The sequence below is a fragment of the Ranitomeya imitator genome, chromosome 2, assembly GCF_032444005.1.
Source record: "Ranitomeya imitator isolate aRanImi1 chromosome 2, aRanImi1.pri, whole genome shotgun sequence".
Lineage (NCBI taxonomy): Eukaryota > Metazoa > Chordata > Amphibia > Anura > Dendrobatidae > Ranitomeya > Ranitomeya imitator.
Window position 1 is genome coordinate 34,648,891 of NC_091283.1, and position 19,186 is coordinate 34,668,076.

A 19,186-nucleotide genomic window follows, 5' to 3' on the forward strand; every position below is an offset into this window, starting at 1 on the left:
CAAAGATACTCTATGGGTTGTTTATTTCTCATATTGTAAGATTACATGGGATCCATCTTATTATTGTGTGTGATAGAGGAGTGCATTTTCTCGCTATATTCTGAAGAGCTTTTTGTAGCAGACGCAGGATTAACATATCATTTTCGCCTGCTTACCACCCTGAAACCAATGGCAACTGGGCAGGAAGACTGATGTTTGTTTTTACCTCTCACTGAGTTCGCCTTTAACAAGTGAGTAAATCGGTCTACTGGGACCTCACTATTTTTCTGCAATTATGGTTTTCATCCCCATTTTGGTGAACTTTCTATGATTAGTTCTGGATTTTCTGGGGTGGAGGTCACCTTGCAGAGACTTGCTGATGTCTGGAAGGAGGTTTGCCAAAACGGAAGGCAGGCAGAAGATGCTCAGTGCGTCCTATTTTTAAGATTAGAGATAAGGTTTGGTTGTCATTTACAAATATTAAACTTAAAATGCCATCGACGAAGTTGGGGCCAAAGTATTGTTCATATGAGATCCTGGAGGTGGTCAATCCGGTGGCATTCAGATTAAAGCTTCCTAAATTCCTTGCATCCCTAATGTGTTCCATAAATCATGGAGTTTGTCCCTTTGGCAGTGTCTCATTCATCCCTGCTTCCTCTGGCTTCTGTTGACAATGACTTAGGGCATGATGATCAGAGGGTTATGAATTCTCGAAGGGTCTGAAATTCCCCCGATGCCTCATCCACTCGATGGGAAATGGACCAGAGGAGAGATCCTGGGTTTCAGCTCGAGATGTGATGGCCAATCGGTCAAGGCCTCCCATCTTAAATTTCATGGGGGTACTTTCACAATTCCACCGTCAGTGTGTCTGTAATGCAGTTTCTGATGGCTTTACCATCCAAACTAATACAGGGATGTGCTGAAGCTGTCAGTAATTTGATTAACAGCTTAATGTCCAGGTTGGTTCAGGGGCATGCTGAGCTGCCATTGTTTTTATTGTCGGCTCAGCCATTCAATCTGAGACTGGGAGGTGCTGGCTATCTCCAGATGTTCATTGTCCTAGGTGATTGCTAGGCTTCTTAGCTGGGCTGTTAGACCCAGACCTCTGCCAGATGCAGCTTCAGCTGAGTGCAGTTGATTTTCTCTGTGCCTAGTGTTTTGCTTAATGATCTTTTGTTGCCTGACCTTGGACCTTGTTCTTACTCTTCATCTATTTAACCCCTTTTTCTGATCCACTATCCTCCTAATATTTTGACCTCGGACCATTACCTGACTACGTCTTTTTCTCTTCCGTTTGTTCCGCATTGGCAAACTTTGTGTAATTGAAGGAACGATGAATGGACAAATGTGTCTAGACATTCTTTATAAAAATCTGCTGCCATCTGCCTGGATTATGAAGATGAAATGAGGGTAGAGATTTCAGCAAGACAATGATCCAAAACACACAGGCATTGATTCAGAGAAAGAAAATAAAGCTGCTAGAATGGTCCAGCCATTCACCTGACCTGAATCCAATAGAAAATGTGTGAAAGAAACTAAAGCTCAGAGTTTATAGAAGGAGCCCACGGAAACTTCAGAATTTGAAGAGTTTTTGTGTGGAAGAATGCACCAAAATTATGAATTAAAGCTTTTGTACACAATATTAATTGCATTTCAGTAAGTGGGGTTGAAAACTTTTTCACTGAGTAATACTGTAACTCAAATAACTTAATTTTTGGACATCTATGGTTTGATTTCTTTGCCTGTGTGGATTGGATGGGTTGTTACCGACATCTGGTGAGAATTTCATGTTAATGGCACCTTTAGAAATATATGCACTTAGAAAATTGGTGACGGGTGCAGTTGTTATTTCACCTTCTGTATGTTTTTCAAGCGAAAAGGTGATTAATTATTAAATATAGTTCAAATTCGAGGAACAGGGAGCCCTGATACATTCCAATGGGATGAATGTAATGTGTTACACATGTTGAAGACAAATCACATACTTTGTTGGGAGCTCATAATTGCTTTTAATATTTTGCTTAACTGAATTGAAGATCAATTTACTAAATGTGGTAGGGGTTGTCCGAGTGTGAGATTTTTGTAATGTGACACATCAGACATTGTCAGTGAAGTCTATCGAGACAAAGACTATATAAAGACGGCATTTCCTATTTCTAAGAGTTTGGGATATTACTTACCTACATCTTCAAGAAAATAGGACTAAGTGACTCTCACCATGGGAAGCGGAACGAGGCCCAATGGGCTTTTTCTCTTGTCCCTTTTGTTGCTTAAAAGTAAGTACCCTACGAGTTGGATTAATGTTAGATATATGTTTAATCGTTTTACACCAACTAGTATCACTATTACAGTACATAGATTTCATCAACAAAATCTAAGACAAAATTTCTTGTAACAGATGTCAACAAATAGGAAAGAAATGATGCGCAATAAGAACTTATGTAAATCTTTAAATCTGTATGTCATATTCAAAGTTAAGACTTAATATACTATAATAAGAAATAAAAAAAATTGAGAAAACGAATCATTAAATCAACATCTCAGTTTGTTTAATTTCTTACTTATTTTTGTTTTAGGCATCAAGTTATTAAATCTATCTCTCTTTCTATCTCTCTATATATACATATATGTATATACATAGATATATATACTATATTTTTTGGACTATAAGATGCACTGGACCATAAGACACGCCAATGTTTTAGAGGATGAAAATAGAAAAAAAATCGAAACAAAAAATGTGATCATGACTCACTGTTATGAGGGAGATTTCTGCTGCTGACACTGTTATAGGGGTAATGTACCCCAATTCAATGCTAATATCTCCCATTCTGGTATATGTCCCATCCTGGTTTATATGGCCCCATCCTGGAATATACTGTATGGCCTCCCATCCTGACATATATGTTGCCATCCAGGTATTTGTGATCCCCATCCTGGAATATACGGCCCCATACACCCCCCCATCCTGGAATATATGGCCTCCCATCCTGACATATATGTTGCCATCCAGGTATATATGATCCTCATCCTGGTATACATGGCCCCATCCCAATCCTGGTATACATGGCCCCTCATGGGGCGCTTCATTAAGCTAGCAATGCTACTGGCAATGTATATTATAAAAATGTAAGAAGTCCTCTGGGATTATAACTTTGATGATGTATTGATTGGTATATTATTATTATTATTATTATTATTATTATTATTACATTTTCAGCACTATCACCATTTTGTCGTACCCTAAGGTATTTAAAAAAAAAGTACTTTGAGATTATAACATTGTTCTAATGTATAGGTTATATTTCCTTTATGATTATTTTACATCATACCGTGCATATAGAATATATATATATATTTAGAACTAAAATAATAAAAAAAAAAATAACTAAAAACATTAAATAAATTAATGTACTAAAGTTATTTAAAAATTGATTTCCAGGCTGTTACTTTCTAATAGTTACATTTATTTCATCATTTAAGAGAGGGGTCATTTTTATTTCTAAATGTTAGTGAATACGGTGTTCTTGATGGACCAAAATTTCAAACTCTAGTTAAGTTCACTGCAAAGACAGATATTTAAAACACCGCACATTTTTTCCACCGATGTACTCCGTTGTCCCCTTGGATTGATTTTATATACACTAAAATTATGCAAAACCGGTTAAAGACAAAAATAAATAAATATTTTTAAATCACGTGTCACAAAAAAACAGCAATGAATTCCACAAGATAAAAAAGCTGCGTAAAAAAACTTTTGAAAAAAAACCCTGCAAAATTATGATGTTGGCCCTTGTTGTAAATTATATAATAGAAAAGATTAGCTTTAAGAAAAAAATAAGGAGAAGAAAATGTATTATAGTACTTTATTAATTTAACCAATTCATGGAAATGTACGTAGATTAAAACTGAAATATTAGAAACTCTAATATTTCTAATAATTAAAGAAAAAAAGATAAAAAAAAAAGATTACAAAAAGTGAAGCACTGAAGGACTCAAAAGCAAAAACAAACAAAAGAACACAAAACATTACTGCATAAGAGTATGCAAATTCTTTTTCATTTTTCTGTTTTCATTTTATGTGTTTTTAGTTAGTGTCCTACTTTACAACATATTAAATGTTATTCTACTTAATTAAGTACATTCATTATTAAATCTATATTATTAAATTAATATCATTAATAATAAATCTATTATTAACATTTCCTCTACATCAGCTGTTAAATTGATCCAATTAATCCAAGAACAGTAAAGTGGAAACAAATATATAACTATTTAGTAACTTTAAAAAACTAATAAAAGCGCACACAATCCTTGTAATACTCACACTACTTCCTTCCCAGAAAACTGTTTTCTTCTTCATTGTAAGCATTTCCTCCACTAATATATATAAGTGCGGGATAAAAATCCCACAATAATTAATTATGATATTTTAATCATTTATGGCTGTCATTATTTTTAATATTGCCGATTTTATATAGCTTTGGCTAACTCGAAAAGTTACAAGAATTGACATTGTGCAAGCTCGATCCCTGCTCTATAAAACAATTCGTCACCATAGACGTACTGAGCAGGTGGGATTGGGAGCTAATCACTTAATCTTGTAATTAGGAGGTGGTCCAATAAATTGAACCTCCACCAAAGATTTTTTTTTTTAGTGTGAGAGAGTAAAATATAATTTCAATTTGCCATCCTTTTACCATATTGGCGTGTCTTGACCTATGAAGATTTCTATATGACTGATATACTTGTAATTAAGTTTAAAGGCACCAGCAGTGAATGAAATGCTGGAAATGTCAATTAATGATTTTGTATTTCTTCTTTGGAAACACCTTAATGACAAGTAATCAGACATGAAAAAGTGAAGCCGCAGCCAAATTGCTTCGTGTAATAGTTTCCCCACTTACAACGCCCCACACATAATTAGTGTCTTCTCCTGGGGCAGAAATAGCATTCAGTCTCACTTGGCACCAGAGCCGTTGTGACTGCAACTTTGGTAATTATAGAAGTTATTGGATGACCCATCCCCCATGTGTCATTATTCATCAAAGTCAATTAAATCATTCCTTGGTTAAATGGTTGAAATGTTTGACGTGGAGACCAAGGTAATGGTTTCAAAATGTGCCCTCACCACCGTAGGGTTCAACAAGGTACATGGTTCACCAAATGTGACCATCCTTATATTTCTGCTTGACTCAACATAGAGGATGAGTATCGTAGATGTCCAGTTCTAAAAAAGAAACATGGTGTCACATTTCTCTATGGCAGAGGCCCCCAACCTTTCTGACCTTGAGAGCCACATTCAGCTCTGAGAGAGGGTCGCGAGCCACAACCAGCTCCTTCCCAACTCACGGTAGTGACACCGAGAGCCTCAATTACCGGTATAATAACAACCAAAGCTTTTCCACTGAAATCACACCAAGGCAGTATGCCAAGCTCCAAGGTTTTTTATCTCACCCCCATTCAGTTCTGGTCTTCTCTACAGGGCTACACACAAAAGTCACCATTTAGAGATCTGCTCTTAATAGATTTTTATACCTGGTGTTAATGCACCAAGCTGGCAGGCAGCCGTGAGCCACACATCACGGGCTCGCGAGCCACATGTGGCTCCCGAGCTACAGGTTGGGGACCCCTGCTCTATGGGGACATAAGACACCCTTTATATTGCCAGAAATTGTGTAACTGTGTACATTTTTTATCCAGTGTTCTCTCTCCTGAATTTGGCAACGTTTTAAATTTTTTCTTGTATCTCTCAGTTCAAGATGGCCGCCTTTTTTCTGCATATAAGCCTAGTCTTTTTTTTATAACCAACTGAGCATGGTCCTAAAGAAGATGCTTGTATAGAAGAGTTGCTGAACACGCTCACTTGGCTTAAAATACCAGATTTCCATACAGGGAAGTGAGGGCAATATCTTAGGAACGGGGTGACGCAGAAACGAAAGAAAAACAGATTCAGGAGAACAGCATATTCAACAGTTAAACAAATACATGTTTGTAGCAAATGGCAGGTCCTCTTTAAGCTTTATATCTCTATAGATGCCATCTAACAGTTGTGATTTTAATTGCTCCTATGTCCCGAAATTGAAATTAATTTGTCTTTTTCAATATCTGCAGAAAGTTGATCTTGGACACATCTACAACAGTCAGTCAAAAGCCCTGATAAGTAGAATAGGATTGATTAAATAATAATAATAGCTATACATACAAATTATAATACTTCAATAGAAAAAAAATAGAAACTCCATGACAGTCCCACAGAAGACATCACAGAATATAGCTATACGTTTCATTTCCGAGTCCGGTGTTTGAGCTGGAATCATTCTTTTTCTATTGGATAGTCCAAAGTTGGTAATAATGGAGGTCCATGCTCCCATACTCTATGAATCGCATGGGTTGTGCTGGCTATTCCATTATAAAAGCCCAGATCACAATGTAACGTACCTGTAACATCTATGCAAGTAACTGACTGCATATAACATTTACTGTTTTGTTTTTTGCTAATATTGAGGCATATTTGGAGACCACATACCTGTGCTTGTTCTTACAACCCATTAGATTTGGTTTTTCCTTCCTTCGATAAGACTTGAGAGACTCACACCAATCTTGAGAATAAAGGATCTGAAGAGATGGAATAACGTGATGATTCTTTCACAGTCTTTCCCTGCACTTTGTCAATTTTAGTTGGGTGTCCAGAACTATATTGTTTATTAAAAACTTCGAAGGGACTCCAGAAATAAATTAGGCATCTTCTTTTCTGAGATTGGTCAGGGATGCAATAATGGAATCCAAACTCATCACATAGTCGTGGCAAATCCAAGAGATCCTTATTTAGTTGTTTCTCTTTCCTAAACACTCTTTAGATTTGATTTCAAGAGCATTATTGAAACATGTCTCGTCAGAACTAGTTAAACATAACACCCACAACAAACCCTGGGGCATTGTGTGTCTGCAATAGAATAAATGGTGCTGGAATAAAAAAACAAGTACGGGGCACAGCTATACTTGGCGTCCGTGCCAACAGCAAAGCAAAAATAAGGTTTTTTTTCCAAAAGTGGACAATTAGTGCTTGCATACTATATCGGAGCATGTGGACATCATTCTGAAACAACTTCCCTCTACTAGTGAGAGAAAGTCACTCTAAATGTACAAAGACTCAATGCTGCTATGTGTTACATCTTAGTTTTACCACTTAAGGATCGAGACACTTTATATGTCAATGACTGAGCCTCATTTTTTAAAATCTGACCAGCGTGACTTTTTGAGATAGTAACTCTAGAAAGCTTTAACATATCCCAATGATTCTATTTTTTGTGGCATATTGTACTTCATGATAGTTGTATATTTTGATTGATATGAGTCCATCAATGAAGAAAAGAAGAGGCAGCACTCACCGATCCTTCCGAGACAGGTATTTTTATTTGCTTACAATAAAATCTTCACGGCCAGGGGTGCAGATATACAGAGTGCGACAAGCCTGACAACGGCCGTTTCGCGCCCGACTGGAAGGATCGGTGAGTGCTGCCTCTTCTTTTCTTCGTTGAAGGACTTATTGGCATGTCATTTCAGCTGGAGCACCCTAGATCCGGCAGCCACACTCCTATCGCTGGTGAGCAGGCTCAGCTATTTCCATAAGCAGTGGTGCGGTCAGCTGTGCTTCCTTATGGACTGACATTTTGATTGATATGATTTCAGTTAATTTATAAAAAAAAATTGAAAAATTTACAAAAAAAAATTAGAAAATTTAGGGATTTTCAAACTTTGAATTTTCATTCCCTTAAATTAGATAGCTATCCCACACAAATTGGCTAATAAATAACATTTCCTGTATGTCTACTATACAACAACATATTTTTTAAACATAATATGTTTTAATTTTTTTATATTTTTTTTATGAGCAATTTTCCATTTTTTAAATAATTTTTTACAAAACCTACTTTTTTACGGACCACATCACATTTGAATTGATTTTGAGGGGTGGCATGACAGAAAATAACCAAAGGTGACATTATTTAAAAATCTGCACACCTCAAAGTCCTCAAAAACACATTCAAGAAGCTCATTAACCATTCAGGTGCTTCACAGGAATTAAAACAATGTGGAGGAAAAAATGAACATTTTACTTTTAACCACAAAATGTTGTTTCAGCCCCAAATTGTTCATGTTCACAAGGTTAACAAGAGAAATTGGACCATACAAGTTGTTGATACCCCCCAAATGGTGGAAAACTACTGTTTTGGCACACAGCAACACTCGTAAGGGAAGGAGCACCATTTTTCTTTTTAAGTGTAAAATTGTCTGGAATAGACAGTGAACGCCGTGTTGCGTTTGCTGAGCCCCTGATATGCCTAAACAAGGAAAGCCACCACAAGTGACCATATTTTGGAAACTAAATTGCTCAAAGGATTTATCTAGATGTGTGGTGAGCATCTTGAACCCACAGATGCTTCACAGAATTTTAAAACTTTGGACCATGAAAACTAAAACTTAATTTTTTTTCCAAAAATTTTTTTCAGAGCCAAATCAATTTTTTTCATTTTCACAAAAGTAACAGGAGAAAATGGAATAAGTAATTTGCTGTGTAATTTCTTTTGTATACAGTGATACCCCTTATGTGGTCAGAAACCCTAGTTTGGTCACTTGGCAGGACTTGGAAGGAAAGTGCTATTTTATTTTTGGAGTGACAAATTGTTCGGAATAGATTGTGGATGCCATATCGCATTTGGCAATACCCCATATGTGTCTGTTCAGAACTGCTTAGCTACACAGCGAGACTCGGGATGGAGAACAAATTTTCATAGAATTTATCAACTGTTGTAGTGACGATTTTGACTCTTTTCGTGCTTTCCAAAAACAAGCAGCAATGGCTGTTGCTCAGTGAAAATGCAAATCTGCCATTGTAGTGCCTGTTCCTTGTAGTGCCCAGTACATTGTAGTGCTCATATATTGTGCCCAGCTTGTACTTCTGGAGATATGCACCCTGTAAATAGAGTGTGCTCTCCTCACTATGTTAATGCCAGACATGTGGATGTTAACTTCAATTTAGGCACACTGTGGGGCTCAGGGGAAGGTGGAATTTGGATTTGGGAGAGCAGACTTCTTCAGATGGAGCAATGTCATTTTTTAGTCTTTGTGCTGCCAGTAATATTTCTGTTAAGTGGGGACTTGTTTTTTGTGGGTGGAGTAGAAGCTCTTATTCTTGGAATTTTGATGTACAGAGCATATTGGATCAGTTCACATTTATCCTATGCTTTACGTTGAGCACTTCCATCCGGATTTCCATCTAAATCTGCAAAGTAGAATCCCCTGAGGGATTAGTCACTACTAGTCAATAATATGCAGCAGAGATACTCTGGACTCTGGCTTCTGTTTGGTGCTATCCAGCTTTTAAGAGGTGTACACCACCAGATCATAGGCCAGATGGAGTCTACAATGCCTCCATCTGCTTCATTATAGGGAATCTTCCCTCGGGGGTTCCATTGGAATCACGTATTGTAGAGATTAATATAGAAACCTCGGTGTAAGAGCTGAGTGTAGCGCGCAGGATAAATTTGCGCTGAGGCTTTCTGTGCTCTTTGAGAGGCAGAATGAACAAATCAGCAGCAGGAGGAGAATAAGTTTTATTTATTTTTTATGCTATTCCTCTTGCGATCTAAGTGATTAGATAAGTTTATTATTCTAGTCGGTGCGATTACAGCGATATCATTTGTTTAGTTTTTTTATTTTTGGCTGCTTTCACACACTAAAATACCTTTTTTTTTACAAAAGCAAATTTTTGCAATATTTTAAGAGCTAAAATTTTTCAATATTTCTGCCTACAAAGTTGTGAGGGCTTGCTTTTTGCATGACGAGTTGACATTTTCATTGGTACCATTTTCTGGTACACAGCATTTTTTTATCGCTTTCTATTCCGATTTTTGGGAGGCAGAATGCACAATAAGCAGCAATTCAGGAATTGTCGTCTGAGGACTTCTTTTATGCTACTCATCGTGTTGTAAAAGTGAAAAGGCAGCTTTATCGAGTCAGTACGATTATAATGATACATTATTAATATCTTTTCTTTAGTTTTGCTGCTTTTATACAATAAAAGCAACTTTATACAAATAATATTGTTTTTGCACATATGTATTCTGAGTGCTATAACTGTCACGATAATGTACAAAATGCAATATTATTATTAGTTTTCCCTGAGAGCACAACATGGTGGGCCTTTGTCCCCCCTTGTCTCTGTTTCTGTTTACTGAGATGTGTATGTGTAGATCCCAAACCCCTCATGCCCCTGCCAGAAGAATTTTTATTGCTCACTCTCCCCGCTCCCATCTAGAATCAGCTAGAACTGGTATAGAATGTCTCTAAAGACAGGAAGTCCTTTGTTCCATTATAATAAGATATTGGGCCAACGACTCAGGCTAGGAAAATAATGAGTCCATTTTGCGAATCTCCATCGGCGGATCTGCCAAACACTGTAAGTGCGAGCCTTTAACCCCTTCATGACCTTGGGATTTTTCATTTTTCCGTGTTCGTTTTTCACTCCCCTCCTTCCCAGAGCCATAACTTTTTTATTTTTCCGTCAATTTGGCCATGTGAGGGCTTATTTTTTGCGGGACGAGTTGTACTTTTGAACGACATCATTGGTTTTAGCATGTCGTGTACTAGAAAACGGGAAAAAAATTCCAAGTGCGGTGAAATTGCAAAAAAAGTGCAATCCCACACTTGTTTTTTGTTTGGCTTTTTTGCTAGGTTCACTAAATGCTAAAACTAAGTTAAGTAAAAAGGGCAGCACACTGCAGCGCCAAAACATGCAAACTTGAAAACACGAAATTTGAACTGCATTACTGCACTAGAAATATGAAAAATGAGAGCTTTTAGCGCATAAAAATGGCCATATTTATGTGTACCTCGTAGCCACTTTACGGCATCTCTCTTATACGAGGTCCTACGCTTGACCTACCTCGCTGAGAATAAACGTCTCCATCTGAATGGGTACATGTGAAACCTCTTCTTGGACTCAAATTCTCTCTTTCTGTGGAGGGGTATTGGACCTACTATAATTAAAACACCTGTGGCTAGGAGGCGGGGAGTGCACGATCAGAAGGCTAAAGAATACATTTCAAAAACCTGACCTGCACATCCAAACATAGACTGAGTGTGAACAGGTGCTGAACCCAGAGTCGCCAACTCGTATATAGTTAAGTAAAAAGGGTAGCACACTGCAGCGCCAAAACATGCAAACTTGAAAACACGAAATTTGAACTGCATTACTGCACTAGAAATATGAAAAATGAGAGCTTTTAGCGCATAAAAATGGCCATATTTATGTGTACCTCGTAGCCACTTTACGGCATCTCTCTTATACGAGGTCCTACGCTTGACCTACCTCGCTGAGAATAAACGTCTCCATCTGAATGGGTACATGTGAAACCTCTTCTTGGACTCAAATTCTCTCTTTCTGTGGAGGGGTATTGGACCTACTCTAATTAAAACACCTGTGGCTAGGAGGCGGGGAGTGCACGATCAGAAGGCTAAAGAATACATTTCAAAAACCTGACCTGCACATCCAAACATAGACTGAGTGTGAACAGGTGCTGAACCCAGAGTCGCCAACTCGTATATAGTTAAGTAAAAAGGGTAGCACACTGCAGCGCCAAAACATGCAAACTTGAAAACACGAAATTTGAACTGCATTACTGCACTAGAAATATGAAAAATAAGAGCTTTTAGCGCATAAAAATGGCCATATTTATGTGTACCTCGTAGCCACTTTACGGCATCTCTCTTATACGAGGTCCTACGCTTGACCTACCTCGCTGAGAATAAACGTCTCCATCTGAATGGGTACATGTGAAACCTCTTCTTGGACTCAAATTCTCTCTTTCTGTGGAGGGGTATTGGACCTACTATAATTAAAACACCTGTGGCTAGGAGGCGGGGAGTGCACGATCAGAAGGCTAGAGAATACATTTCAAAAACCTGACCTGCACATCCAAACATAGACTGAGTGTGAACAGGTGCTGAACCCAGAGTCGCCAACTCGTATATAGTTAAGTAAAAAGGGCAGCACACTGCAGCGCCAAAACATGCAAACTTGAAAACACGAAATTTGAACTGCATTACTGCACTAGAAATATGAAAAATGAGAGCTTTTAGCGCATAAAAATGGCCATATTTATGTGTACCTCGTAGCCACTTTACGGCATCTCTCTTATACGAGGTCCTACGCTTGACCTACCTCGCTGAGAATAAACGTCTCCATCTGAATGGGTACATGTGAAACCTCTTCTTGGACTCAAATTCTCTCTTTCTGTGGAGGGGTATTGGACCTACTATAATTAAAACACCTGTGGCTAGGAGGCGGGGAGTGCACGATCAGAAGGCTAGAGAATACATTTCAAAAACCTGACCTGCACATCCAAACATAGACTGAGTGTGAACAGGTACTGAACCCAGAGTCGCCAACTCGTATATAGTTAAGTAAAAAGGGCAGCACACTGCAGCGCCAAAACATGCAAACTTGAAAACACGAAATTTGAACTGCATTACTGCACTAGAAATATGAAAAATGAGAGCTTTTAGCGCATAAAAATGGCCATATTTATGTGTACCTCGTAGCCACTTTACGGCATCTCTCTTATACGAGGTCCTACGCTTGACCTACCTCGCTGAGAATAAACGTCTCCATCTGAATGGGTACATGTGAAACCTCTTCTTGGACTCAAATTCTCTCTTTCTGTGGAGGGGTATTGGACCTACTATAATTAAAACACCTGTGGCTAGGAGGCGGGGAGTGCACGATCAGAAGGCTAAAGAATACATTTCAAAAACCTGACCTGCACATCCAAACATAGACTGAGTGTGAACAGGTGCTGAACCCAGAGTCGCCAACTCGTATATAGTTAAGTAAAAAGGGCAGCACACTGCAGCGCCAAAACATGCAAACTTGAAAACACGAAATTTGAACTGCATTACTGCACTAGAAATATGAAAAATGAGAGCTTTTAGCGCATAAAAATGGCCATATTTATGTGTACCTCGTAGCCACTTTACGGCATCTCTCTTATACGAGGTCCTACGCTTGACCTACCTCGCTGAGAATAAACGTCTCCATCTGAATGGGTACATGTGAAACCTCTTCTTGGACTCAAATTCTCTCTTTCTGTGGAGGGGTATTGGACCTACTATAATTAAAACACCTGTGGCTAGGAGGCGGGGAGTGCACGATCAGAAGGCTAAAGAATACATTTCAAAAACCTGACCTGCACATCCAAACATAGACTGAGTGTGGCTACGAGGTACACATAAATATGGCCATTTTTATGCGCTAAAAGCTCTCATTTTTCATATTTCTAGTGCAGTAATGCAGTTCAAATTTCGTGTTTTCAAGTTTGCATGTTTTGGCGCTGCAGTGTGCTGCCCTTTTTACTTAACTATATACGAGTTGGCGACTCTGGGTTCAGCACCTGTTCACACTCAGTCTATGTTTGGATGTGCAGGTCAGGTTTTTGAAATGTAAATGATAAAACTGACCTGCCATTATGATTCTCCAGGTCAGTATGAGTTCATATACACCTAACATGACTAGGTTATTTTTTATCTAAGTAGTGAAAAAAAATTCCAAACTTTGCTAAAAAAACAAAACAAAATTGCGCCATTTTCCGATACTCGTAGCGTCTCCATTTTTCGTGATCTGGGGTCGGTTGAGGGCTTATTTTTTGCGTGCCGCGATGACGTTTTTAATGATAGCATTTGGGTGCAGATACGTTCTTTTGATCACCCGTTATTGCATTTTAATGCAATATCGCGGCGACCTAAAAAACGTAATTCTGGCGTTTTGAATTTTTTTCTCGCTACGCTGTTTAGCCATCAGGTTAAAGCTTTTTTTTAGTTGATAGATCGGGCGATTCTGAGCGCGGCGATACCACATATGTGTAGATTTGATTTTTTTTTTATTGATTTATTTTGATTGGGGCGAAAGGGGGGTGATTTAAACTTTTATATTTTTTTTATTTTTTTCACATTTTTTAACTTTTTTTTTTTTACTTTTGCCATGCTTCAATAGCCTCCATGGGAGGCTAGAAGCAGGCACAACTCGATCGCCTCTGCTACATAGCAGCGATCTGCTGATCGCTGCTATGTAGCAGAAATGGAGGTGTGCTGTGAGCGCCGACCACAGGGTGGCGCTCACAGCAACCGGTGATCAGTAACCATAGAGGTCTCTAGGACCTCTATGGTTACCATCCTGATGCATCGCCGACCCCCGATCATGTGATGGGGGTCGGCGATGACGTCATTTCTGGCCGTCCGGCCGGAAGCGGTAGTTAAATGCCGCTGTCTGCGTTTGACAACGGCATTTAACTAGTTAATAGGTGCGGGCAGATCGCGATTCTGCCTGCGCCTATTACGGGCACATGTCAGCTGTTCAAAACAGCTGACATGTCCCAGCTTTGATGCGGGCTCACCGCGGAGCCCTGCATCAAAGCAGGGGATCTGACCTCGGACGTACTATCCTGTCCGAGGTCAGAAAGGGGTTAATTCCAACAGGTACCAAAATACGGATTTCTCCGGAACTGTGTGTCCCAACTAGGACAAATTTGGTTTCATTAGAAAGCCAATTTTAAAATAAGATGAATGTTGGGTGTGTTATGATTCTGACATGTTCGGGAACGAAAATACAAGAATTATAAGAATTGTTGGAGAAAACTGTACAGCTGAGGAGAGGGGAGGGCGATGTTAACTCAACCCCTTTAGTGATGTCACGAGGCTGCAGTTTTTACATTGCTGCACTTCACCCAAGCTTTGAGTCTTACCTGAGGAGCTGTTGCTATCCAGACCCGCTGATGCACTGGGACATTTGCGGTCCTGCCTGCCAGCATAGTTTTGCCTGAAATGACCTGAGAACATGTGAGTTTTACCTTTTCTCATTTAATCCCGTTATTTTATAATTACCTTGTACATATTTTCAATTGTCTCATTTTGTAACAACTTTATATACCTTCTTTTATAAACACTGCCTTAACCCCTTTCTGACATTAGATGTACTATCCCGTCGAGGTGGGGTGGGCCCTTATGACCACAGATGGGATAGTACGTCATACGCGATCGGCCGCGCTCACGGGGGGAGTGTGGCCGATCGCGGCCGGGTGTCGCAGCTGACATCTGGCACTATGTGCCAGGAGTGGTCACGGACTGCTCCCGGCACATTAACCTCCGGCACACTGCAATCAAACATGATCGTGATGTGCCGGCGGTACAGGGAAGCATCGCGCAGGGAGAAGGCTCCCTGCGGGCTTCCCTGAGCCCCCCGCAGCAACGTGATGTGATCGCGTTGCTGCGAGGGTCTCCTTACCTCCCTCCGTGTAGCAGGCCCAGATCCAAGATATCCACGGCATCCGGGTCCTGCAGGGAGGGAGGTGGCTTACCAAGTGCCTGCTCAGAGCAGGCGCTTGGTAAGGCTGCAGTGCTCTGAGACAGATCACTGATTTGACAGAGTGCTGTGTGAACTGTCAGATCAACGATCTGTGATGTCCCCCCTGGGACAAAGTAAAAAAGTAAAAAAAAATTTTTCCAAATGTGTAAAAAAAAAAAAAAATCCTAAATATTGAAAAAAATATATATATATTATTCCCATAAATACATTTCTTTATCTAAACAAAAAAAAAACAATAAAAGTACACATATTTAGTATCGATGCGTCCGTAACGGCGCGACCTATAAAACTGGCCCACTACATAACCCCTTCAGTAAACACCGTAAGAAGAAAAAAAAAAAAACGAGGCAAAAAACAACGCTTTATTATCATACCGTGGAACAAAAAGTGGAATAACACGCGATCAAAAAGACAGATATAAATAACCATGGTACCGCTGAAAACGTCATCTTGTCCCGCAAAAACGAGCCGCCATACAGCATCATCAGCAAAAAAATAAAAAAGTTATAGTCCTGAGAATAAAGCGATGCCATAATTATTTTTTCTATAAAATAGTTTTTATCGTATAAAAGCGCCAAAACATAAAAAAAATATAAATGAGGTGCGCTGTAATCATACTGACCCAAAGAATAAAACTGCTTTATCAATTTTACCAAACGCGAAATGGTATAACCACCTCCTCCAAAAGAAATTCAAGAATACATAGTAACATAGTTAGTAAGGCCGAAAAAAGACATTTGTCCATCCAGTTCAGCCTATATTCCATCATAATAAATCCCCAGATCTACGTCCTTCTACAGAACCTAATAATTGTATGATACAATATTGTTCTGCTCCAGGAAGACATCCAGGCCTCTCTTGAACCCCTCGACTGAGTTCGCCATCACCACCTCCTCAGGCAAGCAATTCCAGATTCTCACTGCCCTTACAGTAAAGAATCCTCTTCTATGTTGGTGGAAAAACCTTCTCTCCTCCAGACACAAAGAATGCCCCCTTGTGCCCGTCACCTTCCTTGGTATAAACAGATCCTCAGCGAGATATTTGTATTGTCCCCTTATATACTTATACATGGTTATTAGATCGCCCCTCAGTCGTCTTTTTTCTAGACTAAATAATCCTAATTTCGCTAATCTATCTGGGTATTGTAGTTCTCCCATCCCCTTTATTAATTTTGTTGCCCTCCTTTGTACTCTCTCTAGTTAGCTGGTTTTTGGTCATTCTGCCTCACAAAAATCGGAATAAAAAGCGATCAAAAAATGTCACATGCCCGAAAATGTTACCAATAAAAACGTCAACTCGTCCCGCAAAAAACAAGACCTCACAAGACTCTGTGGACCAAAATATGGAAAAATTATAGCTCTCAAAATGTGGTAACGCAAAAAATATTTTTTGCAATAAAAAGCATCTTTCAGTGTGTGACGGCTGCCAATCATAAAAATCTGCTAAAAAAACCGCTATAAAAGTAAATCAAACCCCCCTTTATCACCCTCTTAGTTAGAGAAAAATTAAAAAAATGTATTTATTTCCATTTTCCCATTATGGCTAGGGATAGGGCTAGGGTTAGGGCTAGGGTTAGGTTTAGGGCTAGGGTTAGGGCTAGGGTTAGGGTTAGGGTTAGGGCTAGGGTTAGGGTTAGGGCTATGGTTAGGGCTAGGGTTAGGGTTAGGTTTGGGGCTAGGGTTAAGGCTACAGTTAGGGTTGGGGCCAAAGTTAGGGTTAGGGTTGGGGCTAAAGTTACGGTTAGGGTTTAGATTACATTTACAGTTGTGAATAGGGTTGGGATTAGGGATAGGGGTGTGTCAGGGTTAGAGGTGTGGTTAGGGTTACTGTTGGGATTAGGGTTAGGGGTGTGTTTGGATTAGGGTTTCAGTTATAATTGGGGGGTTTCCACTGTTTAGGCACATCAGGGGCTCTCCAAACGTGACATGGTGTCCGATCTCAATTCCAGCCAATTCTGCGTTGAAAAAATAAAACAGTGCTCCTTCCCTTCTGTGCTCTCCCGTGTGCCCAAACAGGTGTTTACCCCCACATATGGGGTATCAGCGTACTCAGGACAAATAGGACAACAACTTTTGGGGTCCAATTTCTTCTCTTACCCTTGGGAAAATAAAAAATTGGGGGTGAAAAGATAATTTTTGTGAAAAAATATGATTTTCTATTATTACGGTTCTGCATTATAAACTTCTGTGAAGCACTTGGTGGGTCAAAGTGCTCACCACACCTCTAGATAAAATCCTTAGGGGGTCTACTTTCCAAAATAGTGTCACTTGTGGGGGGTTTCAATGTTTAGGCACATCAGTGACTCTCCAAACGCAACATGGCGTCCCATCTCAATTTTTGTCAATTTTGCATTGAAAAGTCAAACGGCGCTCCTTCCCTTCCGAGCTCTCCCATACGCCCATACAGTGGTTTACCCCTACATATGGAGTATCAGTGTACTCAGGACAAATTGTACAACAACTTTTGGGGTCCAATTTCTTCTCTTACCTTTGGGAAAATAAAAAATTGGGGGCAAAAATATAATTTTTGTGAAAAAATATGATTTTTTATTTTTACGGTTCTGCATTATAAACTTCTGTGAAGCACTTGGTGGGTCAAAGTGCTCACCACACCTCTAGATAAGTTCCTTAGGGCGTCTACTTTCCAAAATGGTGTCACTTGTGGGGGGTTTCAATGTTTAGGCACATCAGTGGCTCTCCAAACGCAACATGGTGTCCCATCTCGATTCCAGTAAATTTTGCATTGAAAAGTCCAAGCTCTGTCATGCGCCCAAACAGTGGTTTACCCCCACATATGGGGTATCGGTGTACTCAGGACAAATTGTAAAACAACTTTTGGGGTCCATTTTCTCCTGTTACCCTTGGTAAAATAAAACAAATTGGAGCTGAAATAAATTATTTGTGAAAAAAAGTTAAATGTTCATTTTTATTTAAACATTCCAAAAATTCCTGTGAAGCACCAGAAGGGTTAATAAACTTCTTGAATATGGTTTTGAGCACCTTGAGGGGTGCAGTTTTTAGAATGGTGTCACACTTCATTATTTTCTATCATGTAGACCCCTCAAAATGACTTCAAATGAGATGTGGTACCTAAAAAAAAATGGTGTAAAAATGAGAAATTGCTGGTCAACTTTTAACCCTAATAACTCCCTAAAAAAAAAATTTTGGTTCCAAAATTGTGCTGATGTAAAGTAGACATGTGGGAAATGTTACTTATTAAGTATTTTGTGTGACATATCTCTGTGATTTAATTGGATAAAAATTCAAAGTTGGAAAATTGCGAAATTTTCAAAATTTTTGCCAAATTTCCATTTTTTTCACAAATAAACGCAGGTACTATCAAATAATTTTTACCACTATCATGAATGACAATATGTCACGAGAAAACAGTGTCAGAATCACTGGGATCCGTTGAAGCGTTCCAGAGTTATAACCTCATAAAGGGACAGTGGTCAGAATTGTAAAAATTGGCCCGGTCATTAACGTGCAAACCACCCTTGGGGGTAAAGGGGTTAATCTTTCGGAGTAAAATATTTAAACTACTAGTTTTCATTCTTCCTGCTCTAAAACGTACCCTAAGCCCTCTGAAGGGAATTACGCTACTGTTTTGGGTTAGCTTCGGACCCGTTAATCGAAGCTGGTGGCAGCATACCTTGTTCTGTGCCTTTGGGAGTCGTTGTAGCAATGGTGGCATTGATAATTATTGTTCCTGCCTGAGTGGGAGAAGTTATATCGCCTCGCTGCAGCGTGCCCAATAGCCAGTACATAGCAGGCAGCCTTTCTGGTG

The 19,186-nt window shown here is 39.2% G+C and overlaps 1 protein-coding gene across 1 annotated transcript in view; it reads left to right on the forward strand.

Annotated features, from left to right (window-relative positions):
- The first annotated feature begins 2,152 nt into the window (after positions 1-2,152).
- LOC138666198 (mucin-2-like) overlaps positions 2,153-19,186 on the forward strand; it is a 37,972-nt gene continuing 20,938 nt past the window's right edge. The window contains exon 1 of the mRNA XM_069754438.1: positions 2,153-2,255. Coding sequence (XP_069610539.1) covers positions 2,198-2,255 — 58 coding nt within the window. The 5' untranslated portion in view covers positions 2,153-2,197. The remainder of the gene's footprint in view (positions 2,256-19,186) is intronic.